We start from the raw sequence: 21,250 nt of genomic DNA on the forward strand, positions 1-21,250 counted from the left end.
ACCCCCCCCCCCCCCCCCCCCCCCGAAAAAAACCCAAAACCAACAAAAAACCCAGTAGTACTTACTTTTATTCATCACATCACTGTCCCAAGAAGGAACAGAGGCTAGCAAAGTTCAATTGTTGGCATTGCTGTGTGTTTTTAAGTGTCCTTGGATGTGCTGGGAGGGCATTCAAAACTTGACTGGACAAGGCCCTGAACAACCTGATCCAACATTAAAGTTGGCCGTGCTGTGGGTGGGGTGAGGGAACAGATGACCTCCTGAGATGTCTTCTAACCTAAATTACTCTGTGCTTCCATTTTGTGAGCCAGTGATGAAGGCGGAGGTTAGATAAAGGTGGGGAGGTACCTTTGATCCTCAAAGGCAGTCAAATGTTCTACCTCCTCCTGTTACTTTGGTAATCTGTTTATTCCCAGCTGAGGTAAAAAGCAAGGACACATGGGACAATGTTACCATACTCTGAAGTCAAATCTGCCCTGGTGTAGACTGCTGAAACTTTGAGATTTAGTTAGTTCTTTCTGTTCGCAGACTTAGAAAGACACAACTACCTCAGGATAGAGCCGGACTTTATTCTTTGGAATACTAATGTCTAAAAATTATTTTTAAATTGAACATTTATATTTTGCGGCTTACATGGCCCTTTAAGAAATACTGTATTGATGTATAAGACTGGCTGTATTAAAACAGTTCAGGCTAGTTCATCATCCACTGATGATGATGAGGTTCAGTTCTTGGGAGTATCTCGCTGTGGCTAGCTGTCATTTTTAGGATATAAATGTGCTGAAAAATAGTTTTTCCAATGTTGTTAATGTTCCATTGTTCAGTTATGTAATGTGACTGAGATTTGTTTGCTCCAACACTGAAGTGAGGATCTTCTGCTATTTTTAACTATGCATGGTCTCTCCCTTGATTTTAGCTACTTTGATAGCTATGATTTGTTGAAGTGCCATTGATCATATCTTTCTATTATACTATAAAATGTTCTGGCTCAAGGAAAACCGGGAAGTCTTGACATACATTCAATAAACTGCTCTTACAATATTCATTGATTTTCCCACACTGGGGAGCCAACGAAGCTGTCTTTATGACAGTTTACAGCCCTCGTGGAGAGCAACAGTTGGAAAGGTGCCAGGATGTATTTTCATATCATACTGCCATGTTAGTTTGGAATTTACAAGAGCCTTTTTCCTGAGAAAAGGCAAAGGGTGAACTTCCTCTTGAAGCATTTTTTGCAGTATTTTTCCTTCAGAAATGCTGTTCCTGTAGAGTAATGGTAATTCACTCCCCAACCCAAATGATGGATTAGTATGCTACCTCTGTAAAATCCCTGGGCATCCCCTGCAGCCTTTACATGCTTCCTGGAATTCCTTCTCCCAGATACCCTGTGTGAAATTTGAAATGAGTAAGCAAGATTCATAGATGAAAAATGCACTTAAAATACTAATTTCACAAATCTCTCTCTTCCCAGCAAATTGCTAACCATGTAATCTGAGGAAATAGGGCAAATACTCTGCACAGTATCTCACACTCCTGCCACCACAAAATTTAACTGGATTTTCTATGCTGACAGAAGCGTAGCTCTTTTACGCTGAAAAGTAACAAGTTCTAATATGGAGAGGAACACAGCATTTCTTTATTCACTGTGTGGGGAATGTATACCCTTTCTTCAACTGCATTTACCACCAGCTTTTGTTTTAACAGTTGTTTTTACAGTTTCTTAATTCAGATTCACTGTTTAATATTTTTTTTTCACTCCAGAATATTTTAATCTGCCTTTAATACTGCATTGCTGTTGAAAGAATTGTATACCAATGGGTAGTAATTGATTTGTATGTAGCAGATAGAGTTACTCTGTTGAAGCTGAATTTTGCCTGCTGTGTTGCATGGTGCAGACAGGCTTCGGTTTGCAAAATTAATGCTCATGCTGTTTTGTCAGGTCTTACACGAGCATAGTTGTGTTCTTAGAAATGAATTAATAATGAAATTGATGAACTCATCTTTCGCTTGCCACAGTCACAGGGTACTCCAAGCTTGTTAAAGGCCTTATTTCCCAGAAGTTGCTTCATCTATTACCATGCCATGCATAACCTGTTTATGGCTTTAATACTCCTAAGGAAATTAGCACTGAATTTAATATTCAGTTGTTTTACAATATCTACTTTATTTAAAACTTTCAAGTGACTGAAGTATGCAGTACAGTGCATTTACAATCTCCTCATGGACTCCAAATATTAAATTTAAAAAAGTTCCTACTTTAGGCTGAATAATTTGATCACATTTGATTTGAATAACTGGGTTAACTTTGCAATTTTAATAACTCCCATAAATCTTTTGCATTCATTCAAAAAATATAACAAATATCTGCTACCCACTGAAACAGAATGATGATTGATTTTGTAGGGGTCACTCTCAAGATTTTCCAAGTAAAGACCTGAAAGATTCTAACACATTCTTTCTCTTAAAAAGAAACTGTTTGAAAACTGAAGTCTTCTGAATTAAATTTCTATTGATTATAAGCAAATTTCAGGGTGCATATCCTCTGTATTTTTATGTACGGAATATTACCAAGCAAGTTACTCAAGGCTTTCCCTAAAACATCCCGTTTGTCACCGACGTTCATTCAGCCATCTTCCTTAAATTTTGGGCATGTTAGTCTCCTTGACATATTTTGGCCAACTCAGATGGTGGGCCAGTATTAACGCATCTTTTACAGTTTTAATTTACTTTCAGTCTTCACTTACAAATAAGCTAACACCTAAGAAAAGATCTTGGTGACTAAAAGTTTCAGACATGGGCCCCTATTAGACATTGCCCCTCTTAAACAAGAGTTCCTGGAGAAGTGAACAGGTGAGTAATCGTGTCAGATCTGTCTGTCCTAATTTAACAGTTCTTTAACAAATAGAGCCGAGTAAGTTATTAAAGAGTTCTTACTCCTCAGTCCCTTACCCAATGAAACTCAAGGAGATAATTCTGCAGAACATGAAAGGCATTTTTCAAATAGAAATCCCTGAAATGGAGTTTCCCAATGGTGTTGTAAGTAAACGTAAACAGCAGGTTTTCCCCTTCTTCCTTTATGTTCCTATAAACTTGTTTCAAATCCAGGAAAAATAGTCCATGCCCAAGGCCACTTCGGTCCCCTAATTTATTGTTCTCACATAAAAGCTCATAAGTTGCAGCACAAGTAAAACAATTTTCTGATCAGAATTAGCTGCAGGCCCCAGAGACTGGATGAAACCATGATGTATATGGGAGTGAACAGTGCAATAGTAGAGCTACAGTGCTCCGTCTGGGGAAAATACTACACCAGGAAGTACTAGTACAGAGCTGTTAAGTCTTCAAAATCATCTTTTTTTGGCTAGCCGCCTAACTCCTCCTTTCTACGATTTATGGACTACTTGCCATAGACTTGGGAACTACCATTTCCCCCTTAATACAGCTTGAGAACCACTGGCTTATAGCATTACACTAAAGGAGTTCAAAGGAGTTTACAATACACAATTACAACTATCCAACAAGCAATCCAAATTAGCATTCAGGTGTGAATTTATCCCTAATGCGCAGGAGTCAGGATATGCATTGGCTTTCTGTACTAGTTTAAATTACAAAATTAACTTAATCAAATTCTGCTGTAAATAATACCATTGTCAATTGGTATAGTTCTTCTGGGAGTCAAACAGTTCAACTGCGTTTAACATAGCAGATTTTGTGATTACAGTGCTGTACCTCTCCGTGATGAATGAACGTGCATTACAGTCACATATGGTGATGTTATACTGGAGATACTAAGTTAACGCTGCAAAATCTGAAGTTTTTAGTACTAGAAATAAGTAATATACATAAATAAGTTGGGCATTTAACAGTATTGCTTGGCCTATTTGATCTGATCTCTTTAGGAGTATGTGGAAGTAGAATACATAATTTCACAGTAAATCATCCCATCTCTTAAAAAATCCCCTCTGAAACCCAAAACCCCCCACCCATACCTTTTCAGGCCACACTAAACTCAGTTCTCTTGCTCATAAAGAATGTTTCATTTCTCCAAAGCTTTATTTTGGGCCAATCATTGGGTGAAAGCTGGGTAAAAGCTTGAATAACCGAGTAAAATTACAGCATGCATTAAATGTTAAGAAATCCTGCCTTGGATTCACTTTTACAGCTTTTCATCCCTTACCTGTACTTTCATAAGAATGGTAGAAAGCCTGTCTGGAGAATACTATGTGGTTGCACATGCTGAAGCATATATAATGTCACAGTCAGTGTAGGAAGCGGTAGGTGCATGCAGCAGCTAGTACTTGCCTTTAAGTGGATGCCCAGAAAGTTTGGTGAATTATCCAGAGTAATATGGTAAATCCAATAGGACAAGGGTACAGTAGGGTGAAATCCGGTAGCCGTGTTTGACTAATGAAGAAAATATCTTATTGTCATCTTAATAGATTCCTTGAAACTCCAAGCTTGACATAACAGTGACTATTCCTTTTGATTTGCCTAAGCGGTGTTAGTGCTGCCACAAACGTGTTGGTAAACGTGTTTAAAAATTGGCAAGAGAAGTTCCAGTTGAGTGAATTTTTGTGACTGTTTTGGTAGATTTCCTTAGGGTTTGTTACTGGTTTTATCTGAAATTATAGTCTATCATAAAGTTATTGTGTGCATATTCTCTGTGACACACAACTATATTTATACAGTAAAATGCTATTTCATTTGTTACCAGAAGGGTAATTTATTTGCTACAGAAGCAGTGAACTTTTTTGTCTGTCATCCACTGGGGAAAAAAAAAACCTAAACACCAAACCAGACTTCTGACTACAAAGGCATAGTAGTTGTGCATTTGGTTGACAGGGTGAAGTTAAAAAAAATAAAAAATAAAAAAAAATTCCCATTAAGTGCATGAAGTAGATGTGCATGCAAAGAGGGCATAAATTGCCATGGTTCACTTGTCAACTCTTAAGCTGTCTGGGGCTTTTTTCATATTTTTCCAGCCTGACAAATCTAAGAAGACAATGCATGAAACAAGATCAACAGAGTCATGTCAAATTATCAAATCAGAGTACTTACAGTTTATCCCATGAATGATTTTACTTAACAAATTCCAGCAACTGTGACAAATAAAATTGTAGAAATACAGGCTGCTGAGAGTTGATATATTTGGAGAGATGGGCTCATTGAGATGACTCTGCTCAGTGTTATATTTCACTGTGTGACATCAGTTACATTTTTGGCCTTCTTTTATGTTGAGGAAAATCAAGGCATCATTTTAGCCATACCTAGTACAGGAACCTTTATTCTGTTAAATGAATATATTGCCTGTATAACCTTAGGAAATAGTGAAAATAATGTACCTTAGGAACCAAAATGGGAAATGTATTGAGTTTTTAGGTGTCCAGTAAGAAAGACTGGTCAGGAAGAAGCCAGCATAACAAGTACAAAAGCAATTTGAAAATATAATTCTGTATTGCAAAGAATTTTACAGTGAATTCTGGAATCCGATTATCCCACTGATGTAAAAAAATATAACACAAAGTTTTTAATCAGCAATTAAATATAAATTGCACTGAATAAATTCAATGTATGAAATAAATGGTTCAAGGGAATCTCTATTTTAATAGACTTAAAGATAACTTGATTAAGTCAAATTTAACTTCCACTTTAGTTCTGGTTTTTCCTTTTAATCAGATAATCTCAAGTGTAGATGCAACCCAAAAGTGAAGAAAGATATATTCCTGCACTGAAACATTTATAATACAAACCTGAGATGACATACAAGTGCAAGTATTAATTGATGAAAAGATGCAAGAAAGATAGGAAATATATAACTATTTACTTATTCTGTCCTTTAATGCCTTGGTATTTCATTGGTTTCATTTTTAAGGGAACATTTAACAGAAAGAAATAGTGAAAGTGGATAGACTCTTGAATTGACACCTTTTCGGGATATATCCTTTATTTACTTTTTCACTTGAATTAAATAGTTTCTTCTATATATCAGCCATCTTGTATATGCAAAAAGTGTATCTAGCATTGAGGATATTAGCAAATAAAACTTCTTTGAACCACAGAAACATGCTACTTCCTGACCTCTTCTCCATGGATTTATGGAATGGTTTTAACCATAACCCTAAAAATAACAGCCTTGCACCTCTTTTTTTAAAAAATGGTTAGCCTCTTGCCTTTGGTTTTTATTCTCCTACACTAAACATAATAGTTCTCTCAAATTTATTACAACGGAGATTGTCCAAGTTGTTTTGGTTTTTTTACTCGTGCTATTTTGCTCTGGACTGTAGAAAGGAATAGCCAAGTGGGTGAAGTGTGATGCCACTGTGAAAGCCATTGCTGCCGTCAATCCCAGAACCTCACACTCACCTTGGACTGGCTCATCACCGTACTCGGCAGGAGTAAATTATAAGTCAGTAAACAGAAACTTACTGCGTTTGTACAATGAGTAATGGCTTATTCTTGTTTTTAATATAGTGTGTTAGGACAGTGAAGCTATACAAAATTGTTTCCCTGGTTGCTTGGTCCACTTTAACATTTTCCAGTGTTTTTATTAAATGATCACTAAGAGAATGTGCTCCTGACTCCTGACAATTCAGGGCATTTCAAGCATGACTCACTCTGCAGTATCAAGTTTTGATTATTGTCACAGCTACGCAGTTCATCACTGCCCTCGGTGTCTTTGTAATCATCACTTTCCAGGCCTGGGGGTAGAATCAGACTCTCAGAAGAGGCCCTGGGCTGTAATCCCCTGGTACTAACCAGAATTATCTCAGTAAATTTAACTTAACTTCCTACCATGCAGCTCTATTTTATCCCAAAGCAATGACAACAGTGCCTGTTTGTAATCAACGGAATTAAAGCCGGTTTGATTTATTTAGAATTTAAACCATTGAGACAAAGTACAAAACTTACTTATGTATTTAGATTACCTTACTTGAGGCTTACCTTTCCCTGCATTTGGTTCACTAAGGTACAGGTGATAAAAAATAATTAATACGCTTCTCGGTCCCTTGTAAGTTGTTACAATGTACCTCAGTAAGATATTATATCTTATGGAGATGTTGTACAATATTGAAGGTAAAATGTTGTAGCAAAGTATCCTTGGGATATTTAGTACGGCTCCATGTTATCACAGCTAATTTCTATCTAGAATGCAAACCCTGTGGCTCCTTGAGTGGCCTAGACACAAACTTAGTGAAACGTGCTGTTTAAATTGTTTAATTATCAAAAGAAAAGAGTTGTTGAAATTATCAAAGAAAAAAGGTAGGGGTTTGGGGGGGAAGAGGAGTCCAACTTTCTGCCTCGGGGGTCTAAGATATATAGAGATGTACATGTAAGATTGCTATACGTGTACCTGCCAGAATATCTCGTGTCTTTTTGTGATCACATGAAATTCAAAGAGCTATTAGGGGTACAGCTATATAAACCAAATTAGACAAACGATGTCCTGGTTTTTTTTCACTATAGTGGCTTTTTTGGTATAGCATATAGTCTTGCATTGCATGACCTTCAATTAAACATGCAGTCATCTATCCCTTAGAGAGTCCAATTCTGACACATACTCCCGTTGCCTTCCTGAAACCTGACATTTGCCTACAAGGCATTCAATGCAGAGTTCAGAACCAAATGGCTGAGTTTCCAAGCTTTCCACAGAGAACTTTTTATAACCTTGACTGCCTGTTTTCTTAAAAATGAAAGTGGTTTGCTCATCAAGCAAATTCATCAAGTTTACACAGCATTCCTTTTGAACTGAGTTTGCATTTCCTTGAAAAAAAAAAAATGTTAACTGTAAGAAAAGGATCTGTAATCTCAGCACTTCTATAACTCCTGATTAACCTCAAAAACATTCACCCATGCTTTTTTTTAAAAAACACAAAACCTAAAATTGAGATTCTTTTTCTTTTATCAGAAGAGATTTTATCATTATAAGCCACTGAATGTCATCAGATAACCCTTTTTGTTGTCTTGACAAAGAGCTAACTCTAAATTGTGGTAAATGAGGTAAGAAAGTACTTGTAACTATAGCTGGGGATCTTCTTGCCCTTTGGAAGAGAAAAATCTGAGCAGTCTTAGAGAAGGAAGATTACCTTCTGCTAATTCCAGATTTGGACATTGAGGCCATGAGTAAAGCTGATGCTCTGTGTATGCTAAGAATATCTGTGTTCTCTTGAAGGTTAATACTAACACTTAGACTGTTATCTATATATGCTTCCAAGATTTGAAACCCTCAAATTAACAATGAGCAACAAGATAAATTTGGCAAGAAATTTAAGACAATATAAATCTCCATGCACTGACCACCAAAACAGCTCAGTCTGTTTTAACTTTGAAAATGGTAATGAGTCCTAATTTATCATTGGTGCTTAAGCAGAACCTTAGTTGAAGTCGCTGAGGCATTCTGCTTAATTGCCAAAGGCATATGGTAAAGTATGACTAAAACTATTTTGCTCCAATTTTAATGAGTTTAGAAATTCAGGAACAACTGTTGAAAAAATAGTGAATACAAATGCTTAATAATGAGCAAGGGTATGATGTCATTTCAATTACTGCAATAAAGAATATGCCTTTCAAGAGAAGCAAATGTCAAGTGATCGGCATGCCGTTTGTTGAATGAAATTATGCTGGTGAGCACTGTAGAAAAGCTTTACTGTAAACCTGTTAATCCATTTGAAATTTACTTCCTTCATGGTAAAGATGAGTTATTGACATGCTGATACAAACAATGTCTCTGTAAGTAGTCCTAACCCTGCAGTTGATATTTGTGAAAACTAATCATCATTTCCATTTTTATTTCCAATTTGCTCACTTCTGGTTTAATACTGAAAGGCAAAGCAATATTATTGTACAATTCTTTATATTTTCATAGTTTTGCAAGTAAATTAAACCCTATAGCAATTCCCTGTGAGTAATAAGTAAATGTTGTTGTCCCCTTTGGATACTTATGAAAGTCATAAGATATGTAGAACGATTTGCTGAAGCCACACAATGAGTCAGTGTTATAACCAATATTACAGATTAAGATCATTGCTCTGAGCAACTGCAGAGCGTTGCCTAGACCAGGAGATCAATACATGCTGAACTGTGCTATTTTTAGTGGAGAGTTCACTCTTCCTTCATTTTCTGCCTCGTCGCTGTGTATACCATCTTCCATACACTATGCTATTAGACCAGTAATACATTCACAGATGTCCTTAGAAGCTTTTTTCTGCTCTAGTGCAAGTGGGAAAGAATTACACTGAATAGTTTTCTTGTTTTAATCTGCAAAAAACTCGCCCCTATGCTATAGTATGTATTGTTTACTAATGCCTGTCTTGAAGTCTTTGAAAGAGGTTTTTGTCATAAGATGATTCATTAACCAAGAACATAATTGTTAACAAATTGTATGTTGCAACGTTAAAAATGAAAAAAGAGCTGCTTCTAGAAAACACTTGCATGCAATATACTAGGAAATTAATGACATAGTAAATAATTTAGTCACCGAGAAAGGCAATATTTAAGAATGCATCCCAATCATTACAGATTACATTAATAGGACTTTTTTCTTTCGTTATATTTCCTTGTTGATGATGATAAGCTGATTCTTGATTTTCCATTTGCTGAACATTAAGAAGTGACTTTCCTCTCTATGTGTTAATTTCCTTTTTTTCTGTTTTTCAATTATATATTGTATAAACATCCAGTAATCTTATAGAAAGAAAACTCTAAAGGTATTTTCCCCAAAATAAACTATAATATTTTCCTAATGAAACAAAGAATCTTATTTTTGATCAAGCTAATTAATTTTGGGACAAAGAAAGAAAACAGAACATCCAATGTAAAATGCAAATACTAAAGTACTTTCAATTTACCAAGTCTTGTTTTAGAAACCTAAGATTCTGTATTAAAAAAATCAAAGGAAAATAATGTTGATATCGCAGCTCAACAAGCCTAAACATTTATATCACCAGTATCATGAATCTAGACTAGCAAATAACCAGTGGAATACTGTCATAGTCTGTTTTAGCTTTTTGAGTATACCATTTTAATACCACTTATTTCCTAATACAGGTTTTCATACAATTATCATCATAATTCTGTTTTATTTTATAGTATTTTGGCAATTCAGGCAAGTTCTTGAAATTAATAGAAGTAGCAGTCAGAATAAATGCCATATGCTCCTTTACCCAATGTCTCTGGAAATCATTCCACACAAATAGTTTGCAGATGCAGCTTCGAGAGAATTTGATTCTGCTTAAGGTGGAGACAGAGCTGGACGTTTTCTCTTCTACACAGACTATTCTAAAAATTTTGTTCAGTCATTGCTAAAGTTAGCATATTAGTATGTATGCTTCACAGTTTCTTGATGACATAAGGAAGACTGATGTCATGATTCTTCAATTTTCTAGGCAGCAGAATAAAATGCAATGAGTCTGATACTCCATAGGCAAACATCCTCCAGCAGGTGTGAATAGAAGTCCAGAAGTACATCTGCATTGCACATGAACTGGAACATCCTTCACTTAAAACTATTAACCACTGAACACATCTAAATCATGCTTTTAACAGCCTGAACAGTGTTCAATTTTTGGACTAAGCATTGTCTCTGACTTTTCCAAGTGTTAAAAATCTGTATGCCCTCACATTTACACTACATGTTCCTTTCCAGTATCTCTTCCTCATTTTTTATTGTTCTATTAGATGGATGAATCGCTTGGGTCTCGCAGCAATTGGTTACACACCTGATGACAAGGATATTCATCCAGATGAAGGTAATGTTTCAGACATTATAATCAGGAGACGAGAGCAGAGAGTACATATCTGTTCATTATTTGAACAAAGTTGGAGATGTCATAACTGACTTTTTGACATGTGCCATATCTTTTAAAATATCAATTGTCATAAGAATCCATATCCTTGAAGAACTGTATTTATTGGTGCCACCACCAAAGAAAATAAAATCCTGAGTAATAATTTCAAGAAATATTTAAAACAAGTGATAAAGAGAATGCAAGGTTCAGGGTGAGGTGTGATCTCCCAGATCACAGCCATCGGCTATGTTCATCACCCTAGAGCAAGTGAAGACATCACAAACACAGGTCAACATGTGCTTTAGAACCATTTTCGCATCTCCTGAGCTCAGGTGCCAGCCTTGCCTTTTTCACCATCACCCATGGTGGAACCTGTTATGCTAACATAATTAAATTAATTATTGAGGCTCAGCTCTACTTTGGCATCTAGAATGATGCTTCTCTTTGAAAGTCTGTGACCAGAAGTTGTTTTTTATGTACAGTGGGAGTTAGGTGCCTAGCCTGCTTTCTGTAAATGCTATCCAAAACCATTTGAGGGTTCTTCTACATATCTGTGTATCTTAGGTGCCAGACATTGTCACTGTTCCTTAGTGACTGCCAAGCCACCTAGGTGACTGTGAATGTTCACCTTTGCATGCTAATGATATTTTCAAAATGTGGGACCCGCTTTCCTGTGGAAAAGCACATGAGTGAAACCCGGAATGCTTTGTTAGCAGATTACTGGAGTGAAAGCGACCAGGATGACATCGACGGCTCTTTAACCCTGAAGCAGGAAGGCTCTTCAACACTGTGTGACACCTATCATCGAACACCCTCAGTGAGTTACAAATATTGCATTTGACAGTAGGTCAACGAAAAATATCTGTGTGCCTTGATTTTCACTTTCCTTGTTTTGGAATATTTAATTACTGCAAAGGCAGAACAAAGACAGATCTCATTGTAAGAATGAAATTACTGCTGTTCCTCATGAGCTAAGACCTGAATGTTTCCATAACAAGTCAATTATAAAGGAAGGAGAGGTAAATGTCTCCTTATACAGATATGTCACCAGACTGTAAATATGACATTTTCTGTAGGATTTGGGAGATTATACCTAATAACATGAACGGAATATTCAAATGTTGACTTTACTGCAGAATATGAAAAGAATGGGGTGGATTGGATAGTCTGTATTAACTGAGACTGTTTTTTCAAGTACGAATATTGGATACTGGATGCTAGAGATTAAGATCAGATCACATTCATGCAGTAATCATGTTTTAGTACGAACACTTTTTTTAAGAACATATCTTTAGAGTCAAGGGGTTTTTTACAATATGAAGCATTGCGTACAATACCATAGTAGCGACAGTATTTTCTGTTAGTGTCATAAGATGTTAAGTAGCTGATAAAAATACTTCTAATATATTGTGTATAGACAGATTTTGATAACTGAGGGGAAAAAAAACCATTTTGTATACAAACAGGCTCTAGTAGCAAATAAGAACATTTCTATCATACGGAACATAGACAGGCTGTGATAATTATTATATGTTTCTAAGCGCAGATAGGACTGTTCTCTATTTTTCTTTCAGATTTTTCTTCAGCGTGAATGACACGATCCTTACACAGCCAGAACCAAAGAAAGAGTGACTGAGACAACAGCATCACATGGGTGAAGTTCAGACTGATTTTCACCCATGCGATGCTGTTTTATCAACTGGGATACAGGTTAAGCCCCTCCCTTTCTGTTTTTCCACTTTTTTGCCTTTCTCTTTGTTTTTAATTAAAATTATACACAGACCCAGCAGAATTAATTAAAATAATTTGAGAAGTTCAGCAAAATTCAAAAATCTTCCTCAGTGCTGAGGCGTTTTATTTTTCTGTTTGGCTGGATACTTATCTCCTAAAAAGAAAGGAAATCCAGTTATGGTTTCTTTTGGGGGCTTTCATGTCTTCACAGCACACTGCTGGACTGAGTGTAAATTGGACAGGTCTTCAGGAAACCTGTACCAGTATTATACTGTTCTTTCCAGCAGGAGTTGCTCATGGGCAGAGAATGTGCAAAACGAATAGGGAGTGGTTAAAACGTAGCACTTGCATAAAAGATCTCACTGCTAGTTATGTTCTGTTTACAGAGGTTCATATTATGACATATCAAAACACACACATCAGTCCATTTTACTAGTATATATCTCATAATGTTCTACACTGTAGTCATTTTCTTGGATCTGTTCAAAACATTGTCTTATAGTCAGATGCTTTTGTATCTTCTTAGGTGAATTCTTCAAGTCCATTCCCTGAAGCCAAACACGGTCGACACTTTTCAAGTGAATCAACATACTCTCATTCTTCTGCCGAGGATTCTCGACAAGATGTAGCAGGAAGCACACACTCATCAGGATGCAGACCTCCCTACCGAGAAAGACGCTCGTGGCAGGATCTGATAGAGACTCCGTTAACCAGTTCAGGGCTCCATTTTCTTCAGACTGTTCCTCCTGATGCAGAGTACATGAGTGGCCATCCTGGAATGTCACCGGACAAACGAAAACAAGCGACGCTACCAGTACAAAGACGTCATAATTATGAGCAGGATGGGCCTTTCCCTTTGGTGGAATGTCAAAGGGGACATAGCTCTCATAGCAGGCCACAGAAGCAACGTAGTCAAAGCCTTCCCCGAAACAGAGATGTTAGGGGTAAAGGACGTGTAAAATCCATAGAAGGAACAGATGACAAGCTAGAAGATAAAGTTCCTATTAGAAGGCATAACAGTTTCTGTGCAGAAGGTAAGCTTTTGGAGATACTCTGATCCTCTTTACTGCCATTGAATGCCAGAGCAATATTGCCATTATTCTCAGCAAGGTTTTTGTGGTTGAACTGTTATATGTTGGCAAATTCATCAGTCACTACACAGGAGTTTGCACTACTTAAAATGCTTGGATGTAGTGCTAAGAATATCAAAATGTTCTTGTTTTATCAAAACAAAAATTGGAAGACTGTGTTATAGGGTTACTTTATACATGAATTTGCAGTATTGCTTGCTGGTTTTAGAGACTTCATCAGAATGATCAGATTTGTTGTTAGGTTTCGTTATCTATTTTCTTTCAGAAAACATAAAAGAAATTGGAGAAAATACAGATGGTCTGCAAGAGCTATACAAATCTCTGGAACAAGCTAGTTTGTCAGCTTTTGGAGAGCAGCGTCCTTCCACCAAGCAGGAGTTCCGCAGGTCTTTTGTAAAGCGATGTAATGATCCAGTTATCAATGAAAAGCTTCACCACATCAGAGTTCTCAAGAGCACTTTAAAAGTAAGGCTTTATCATTAATTTTGTGTATGAGCAATATAAACTAGTAAAAGTATAATCTCTTCATGTTTTCCATGGAGGAAGGAGGCTTTCTTTGTAGCTTTAGAATTAAGTTCCAAAGAAACTAAAAATACGTGAAAACAAACACATTCCAGCTTAAGGAAAAAAAATTATTTGGCACCCTTTATAGGCATATTGTAGAAAGTGTTGTCAAACAGTTTAAGCTGTAATAGATCCTGTATAGAGGTAAAAGATTCAAGTGTCCAGAGTAGTTTCCCCAGCACTTTGCATTAAAATGAAAGAAGAAATAAAGTGCCGAAATAAAAAATGTGGCATAAATTTCATTTTGACATGTACTGTGTCTTTCTGGAATTTGATAGGCGAAGGAAGGGGACCTCACAGTTATCAACAGCCTTCTGGATGATCCCAACTTAACATCAAAGAAGTTTAAAGATTGGAAACTAAAGAACTATGAGTTTTTCCTGGACATTTGTGAGTACAGTGCTGCTGTGAAATCTCAAAATGGAGCCTCTGAACTTGCAACCTCAGCACCAATGCTGACACATACACATTCGTTCATTGAAACTCATGTGTGACAGGACTCATATCCTGAATAATTGCTGGGTGCCATGAAAAATCGAGTAAGACAAACACTGTAATGTTTATTGAAAATGTACTCAGCAGAACTGTAAATAAGTTGGATAAGAGAATAGTGCCACAGGATGCCTACTACATTGCATGATAAGACAATAATATTCTTTATGAATTTTTTTTTGTTTGCTATTATCAACCGATGTCCGTATCAAGCTCTGCATTAGAAAGAAGCAGTGCAGAAGTGTAACTGAAAATAAATACCAGTATATTTAAAGTACTGTACTAAAACTAAGCTTATAGTATGAGCTCCTACAATCATTTTATATATTTAGATATATATAAAGACATATCTATGTATATAAAATGTAACACTGAAGTTGACGTTTACTTTCAAAATGCCCTAAAGTTCACATTTTCACACATTTTTTCTTGAGAAAAATATAAAATGAAAACATAAAGACATTGGCCACTCTTAGAGATGAACGTTTATTTTTGCAACATTTCCAGGTAGTGACCATCTTTGCAAATAAAAGGACAGAGTTATCAAAATGTAAACTCAATCCCTATAGTGTGCCTTAAAATGTACACTGTACATCTAGCAAATAGATCCCAATCTGGCCCTATGGGCATACTGTACATGCCATTTAGATACTGTGTTTGTTACATACTGTGCCTGCCTTTAAAATGAACGAACATAAGCAAGCAGGTATGGCACAGAGGTTAAGATACAAGTAGAACAACATTGGTTGTTCACTAATGCTGCAACTTAAACTGATTTTAATATAATTTGAGGTATTTCATGGTGAAAGAAAAACATCTGCGCTGAATATGGTACCTACTGCAGGCTTTCATAGTTTCTTCACTGTGAATTTGTGACACATGACTGTGAGTCACAAAATTCAAAAAAGCTCTGATGCTTCAAGGATGAGAATTAAGTTTAAAAAAATCCTGAACTAATCAATTAAATTCCGTAATAGGCTGACATCTAGAGCTGAGTAAATTATTCAAAATTATATAATGTCTGGCAATAATTTTTAACTGTTAGTTGTACATTAGCAAGTGGTTGAAGTTATTCAATACATCATTTGAAAACCAATCTGTGTTGATTGGTTTGGGAAGACACACAAGTCACATAGTGTATTTCACTTCCTTGCCTGGATGAGAATGATTTCTAAGAATCAGATTTTGGAGAAAATACTTGTATTCTTAGGGGGGAAAAAAAAAAGATTGCTCTGAATGCTACTGAATATAAATTTCAAACACCCCTTCACAATTTTCTCTGACTATGCTTGCTAGAATATCTCTAGAAAGTAGAACAAAGTGTATGTGAATACAGTTGACGTCATTGCACTTAAACACAGATATTCACTGATAATTTTTTCACAAGATAAACCTAGTCGTCTTTCATACATCAAGAACTGTAAAATTCATACAGTTCAACATAATATAGGAAAAAATGTTATCTCAATGAGGTCCTAGTACCCAGGAAGAGATTTAATTATTCACAAAGCCAGAGCTCGGTGAAGGTATCCCGTTCGTTTAGTTCAGTCTCCACAAAGCAGCTGTGGGGGGCTGACCTTGGCCGGCCACCAGGTGCCCACCAAGATGCACTCACTCCCCCTCCTCAACAGGACAGGGGGAGAAAATATGGTGGAAAAGCTTGTGGGTTGAGATGAAGACAGGGGGATCACCTACCAATGATCGTCATGGGCAAAACAGACTTGACTTGGGAAAAACTAATGCCAATTGAAAATGCAGTTGCATAGTGAGAAACAAAGACAAAACTTAAAACACCTTTCATCCACCTCCCCCCTTCTTCCCAGGCTCAATTTCATTCCTTTGTTCCCAGCTTTTCTACCTCCCTCTCCCCTCAGTGGCTCAGGGAGATGGGGAATGGGGATTGCAGTCAGATCATAATACTTAATCTCTGCTGTTCCTTCCTCACACTATTTGCCTGCTCCAGCGTGGGGTCTCTCCCGTGGGCTGCAGTTCTTCAAGAACTGCTCCAGCGTGGGTCTTTTCCATGGGGTACAGTCCTTCAGGAACAGACTGCTCCACCATGGGTCCCTCATGGGCTGCATTTTCTGCTAGAAAACCTTCTCCTGCGTGGGCTCCTTTCCATGGGCTGCAGGTTCTGCCAGGAGCCTGCTCCTGTGTGGGCTCTTCATGTGCTGCAGTTTCCTTCAGGAATCACCACCTGCTGAGGCGTGGGGTCCTCCACAGGCTGCAATATGGATATCTGCTCAGGCATGGTCCTCCATGGGCTGCAGGAAGACAACCTGCTTCACCATGGTCTTCTCTACAGGCTGCAGGGGAAGCTCTGCTCTGGCACCTGGAGCACCTTCTCCCCTTCCTTCTTTGCTGACGTTGATGTATACGAAGTCGTTTCTCACATTTTTCTCACTCCTCTCTCACAGCTGCTGTGCAGCGTTTTTACCCTTTCTTAAATAAGTTATCACAGTGGTGCCACCAGCCTCCCTGATCGGCTCAGCTTTGACCAGCAGCGGGTCTGTTTTGGAGCCAGCTGGAACTGGTCGTGTCCAACATGGGAGCAGCCCCCCTGCTACCAAAACCTTGCCATGTAAACCCAATATAGCAGCTGAAGAAATACAATTCAGATTTGTTTTTTACTCTCATTCGCACTGGCATTTATTTGAACCACAGTAGAGGCAATGATTCAACAAATAATCGTCTATAACAACATAAGATGTTATTAGTAGAGAAGTATTACTGACAGCTGTTTTGAGTTCTTTGCATCACACAGGCAATTGAGTCACAGCATCATTGCAACAAATGCACAACAACATTTGGATAGAACATACAACATGAAGGCATATTTGGCCTGCTTCAGCAAAGTAATCAACTCTCTGCTTAAGAATCACTGAAGTCAATGACTCCTTAAATGCACACATCGGAGCTTAATCAGATTTCCACTGAAGTAAATAGCAAAACTCCAGTGACTTCAGAGGAGCAGGATCACGTCGTATATGTTTTGCTTGAATATTAAACATGCCCTTCACCCTCTGTCTAAGCACTGAGGTAATAAAAAAGATACAGGAAATATAGAACGACACTTTGCCACCACAGGTTTCACCAATATTGGAGTTGCGGTATTCATGCAAAACATAGAACTAAATTGAAATGTATTTACTATGTGAACATTGTGGTTACTTGACAACTGAATAGCAGAAGCATAAATAGAGAGAATTTGTCTAGCTTTTCATATCAGATCTCTAAAAGTTATATATTTCACTATTTTTAATACTATCCTTCATATAATGTGGGAGAAATATTATGCAGTGAAGCAAGCAATGGGGGAAATTATAGAAGCTATTTAGAAACCAATTCATGCTGTGTGTGCAAGCAGTAATAGACGGTCACAGAATTAGTTAAATGGACTGAACTTTCTATATTCATAAAGAAATTTAAACATGCCTTTTGTTTCGAACCCAAAAGATGGTTCGTGCTTTCATAATAAAAACATCTATATGATTTCAAGATAGCTTTCAAAAAGGATTTCAAATGCTGCTGTATTGTAACTCAAGACAGAAATTACAGTTGTCCACTGAGCATATTCAGTAAAGTCCCTAGTAAACAATGAAACAAGCTATTTCTCTTCTAAAATGCTACTTATAGATACAGCTGAAAATGACAAACATCATTAGGAAGATATATTTCTCAAAAATAATACAAATAGTAAGGAAAATAGACAATTTCAATTTTCATTTCTGAAAGTTAAAAAAATTATTTCTGAAATATGAGTAGATGAGATAAAAAGTGGAGAGATCATACTTTGTCTCAGCTTCTCTCTAAAATCTTTCATCTATTCTGAAATTCTTGGAGTCACGAGTCTGTATTCTGCTCTTGGAGAGCAGTTCTCATCAAATATGATTTGCACTGAATAGTCAAGATAATTTATCCAAGAGATTCATAAGGTGAACTGAGACACACTGGAGAAATTTCCTATAATGGGGTTAAGATTAACTGGGAGAAAAGTTTGAAAGATTTGTGTTTATGCCTTAGAGCAAGCAAAATCTAATTGTTAAATTAAGCAATACAAAGACTTATTCTTGCACAAACGTCAGCCAGCATTTGAAAGTCATTTCACAAGAAATTTTGTCATACTTCTTGCATGTGTACTCAGCTCCATGCCACAGCCTTTCCCTCCCCACCACTAGTTTCTTCCTTCTGGATCTAGGTACTAAGCTAGCTATACTATAGAAAGTAATGTACAAAGTCACCATAGCACAATTATTTGGAATTTCACAGTCTTTGAAGTAACTGGAAGGCAAAGTGCAATACAGAGATCATATTTAAAAATCCATGCACCAAATCCTGCTTACATATTAAAATATATCAAATTCTCCTGGACCGAAAGGTACTCTAAACACACTGTACAATGCAGCCTAAATTATTATGGTAGTTTTGATCACACTTTTAAATGAGGGGAAAAAAAAAACCTTCTTTGCCGTTGAGTTCATCAAGGGAAATAAACACCAGTACAACACATTTATTAACTTACTAGATTTCCTGCCTGAATGCTTAGATAAAACTTGCTTCTTAACATACACAACAACACAAAGAGATTGTTTGGATGTGTTTTATTTATCTGGATCTTATTAAAGTTAGTGTCTGCATTCAGGATTCCTGCAGGCAAAATGTCCCTCAGTCAGCAGACCTTCTCTTTGACTCCACAAGCTTAGTCTTTTTGTTACTGGCTATTTTTTATTGTAACTGATTTAATGCTCCCCCTAAGCTACTGATTCCCCTCCTTTTTTAATACTATTCACTAAATTCTTGGATCTTTGAAAGCTATCTTAGTAGCTATCTCAGCAGCACTCCCTGAGAAAACTGAGACCTTTTTCTTGGTTTCATTAATTTAAGTGAAAACTTTCCTGAGCTTACTCTAATTAATATGAACAAGAAGTAATCAGAGGAGGAGGAGGTTCTCATCAGTCTATATGTCCACATTCTTTAATACAAATGATGTAGAAATACTGGGCCCACACTCTGTGAGAGGACAGGTAGGATTCCATTTGCCCTCACAGTAATCCCCCTACGTTGGATTGTGCAGGGCGTCTTTACCCTCCGTAACACTGGAGGTTGCTTCGCCTCATTGGCAAAAACCACCCTGCTCTTCCATCAGCTTCTGATACAGTTCTACTTTCCCAAACACACCGTGAACACTTCTCACACTGCTTTAGCACCATAAGGAAAGACTGATCAATTGCTACTAAAAGATTTTGGAGGATGAGATTTTCCATCTTGTCCAAGAAGGGAATTCTGAATATAAGTCAGTCAATATTCAGATCTGGACTGCTCTCTTTTCAGCTAGAAATGTGGTGCACCACTTGCTTTTTCCAAGGAAAAAGAAATGAGTGTTGCAGAGAATTGCTAGATGTACGTGGCCACTTAACGTTATTCTTACTATCTTCAGCACTTATAGCTTTCCAGGCCAAAATACTCACTCTGATCTCTGAGGTTTTGTGAAGGACAGTAGAGGTACCTTTGAAGGGGTTACTTTAAAGAGGCATTGGGAAGTGCTCAGCCTCATCAGAATTTGTAGAATTCTACTGCTGACCTTTAGAATAGTAATAAGACTTCTGGAAGAAAAATGAAGAATACGATAGAAATTGTTTAACTTAACACAAATCTGAGGAGAACAAAGAAAATTCTTGTGTCTCTTATCTTCATCTCAAGTAATACAAAGCAGACCTAAGCCCATCACATACCTTATTCACCACATTCTTTCATCATGTAGTCTTACTTGTCTTCCAAAGTTATAAAAACATTCTTCTCCACAGAAAAACTAGTGGTACTTATGACCAAGGCGATGTGTATCTGGGGGCTGTTTACATCCTGGTAAACCTTGGCTGTTGGTCCCTTCAGGTGGGACAGCTCGGCCAGGCAGAGCTATTTCTTGATGTTTCACCAACAGTTTGGACAAACTCTTCATATAATTGGGGCCAAAGTGCTTCAAAGGTGGGTTGTTTAAAACAGCCCTTGGCTAAGGCAAGATGCACCACAACTGATCAACAAAACTTAAGCCCCATCTGCAATGCCTGTCAGCTACTCCCAAAACTGTAATACAAAGGATGCCTACCATACAATTTTATTTATGGTTTAAACACTGAATCTGTTTGTATAAGCAAATTTTGTATCTCTACAGAGATCCTGACTACTGTCTCTGGACCCAGTCCTGGAGAGATTCCTGAAGAAAGAGAGCATGGGTCGGTCTGTATTTCTGAGTCTCAGCCCTGAAAATACTATTTGTAGCACACCCAAGTTCCTGCAGTGTAATGTTAGAGAAATAAGTGCTAACCATCATAAAGGATTTTTTATTTTTCCTTAGTTTTCACAATAAGGAAATGGGGCATTTCCAGGGAAGACAGAAGTGTGCAGATTATAGCAATTTTATTTTGCTTGGAGTGTAGGTTTGTCGATTTTCCACATACCACATGCCTTAGACCACTGAGCTTAAAATCTCGTTAGAGACAATACGCCATCTTCCCTGTTGCCAAATGATGGTTATTTACCACCAGTACAAAAAATAGGTAATAACAGGAAAGACTGAAGAAGCAATATTAGCTAATT

The 21,250-nt window shown here is 37.2% G+C and overlaps 1 protein-coding gene across 1 annotated transcript in view; it reads left to right on the forward strand.

Moving 5' to 3' along the window:
• LOC103906244 (connector enhancer of kinase suppressor of ras 2) overlaps positions 1–14,737 on the forward strand; it is a 217,434-nt gene extending 202,697 nt beyond the window's left edge. The window contains exons 20-24 of the mRNA XM_019474318.1: positions 10,669–10,739; positions 11,495–11,595; positions 13,036–13,543; positions 13,866–14,065; positions 14,443–14,737. Of these exons, the coding sequence (XP_019329863.1) occupies positions 10,669–10,739; positions 11,495–11,595; positions 13,036–13,543; positions 13,866–14,065; positions 14,443–14,658 (1,096 nt within the window). The 3' untranslated portion in view covers positions 14,659–14,737. The remainder of the gene's footprint in view (positions 1–10,668; positions 10,740–11,494; positions 11,596–13,035; positions 13,544–13,865; positions 14,066–14,442) is intronic.
• The last annotated feature ends 6,513 nt before the right edge of the window (positions 14,738–21,250 follow it).

This window comes from Aptenodytes forsteri, unplaced genomic scaffold, assembly GCF_000699145.1.
Source record: "Aptenodytes forsteri isolate BGI_AS27 unplaced genomic scaffold, ASM69914v1 Scaffold72, whole genome shotgun sequence".
NCBI lineage: Eukaryota > Metazoa > Chordata > Aves > Sphenisciformes > Spheniscidae > Aptenodytes > Aptenodytes forsteri.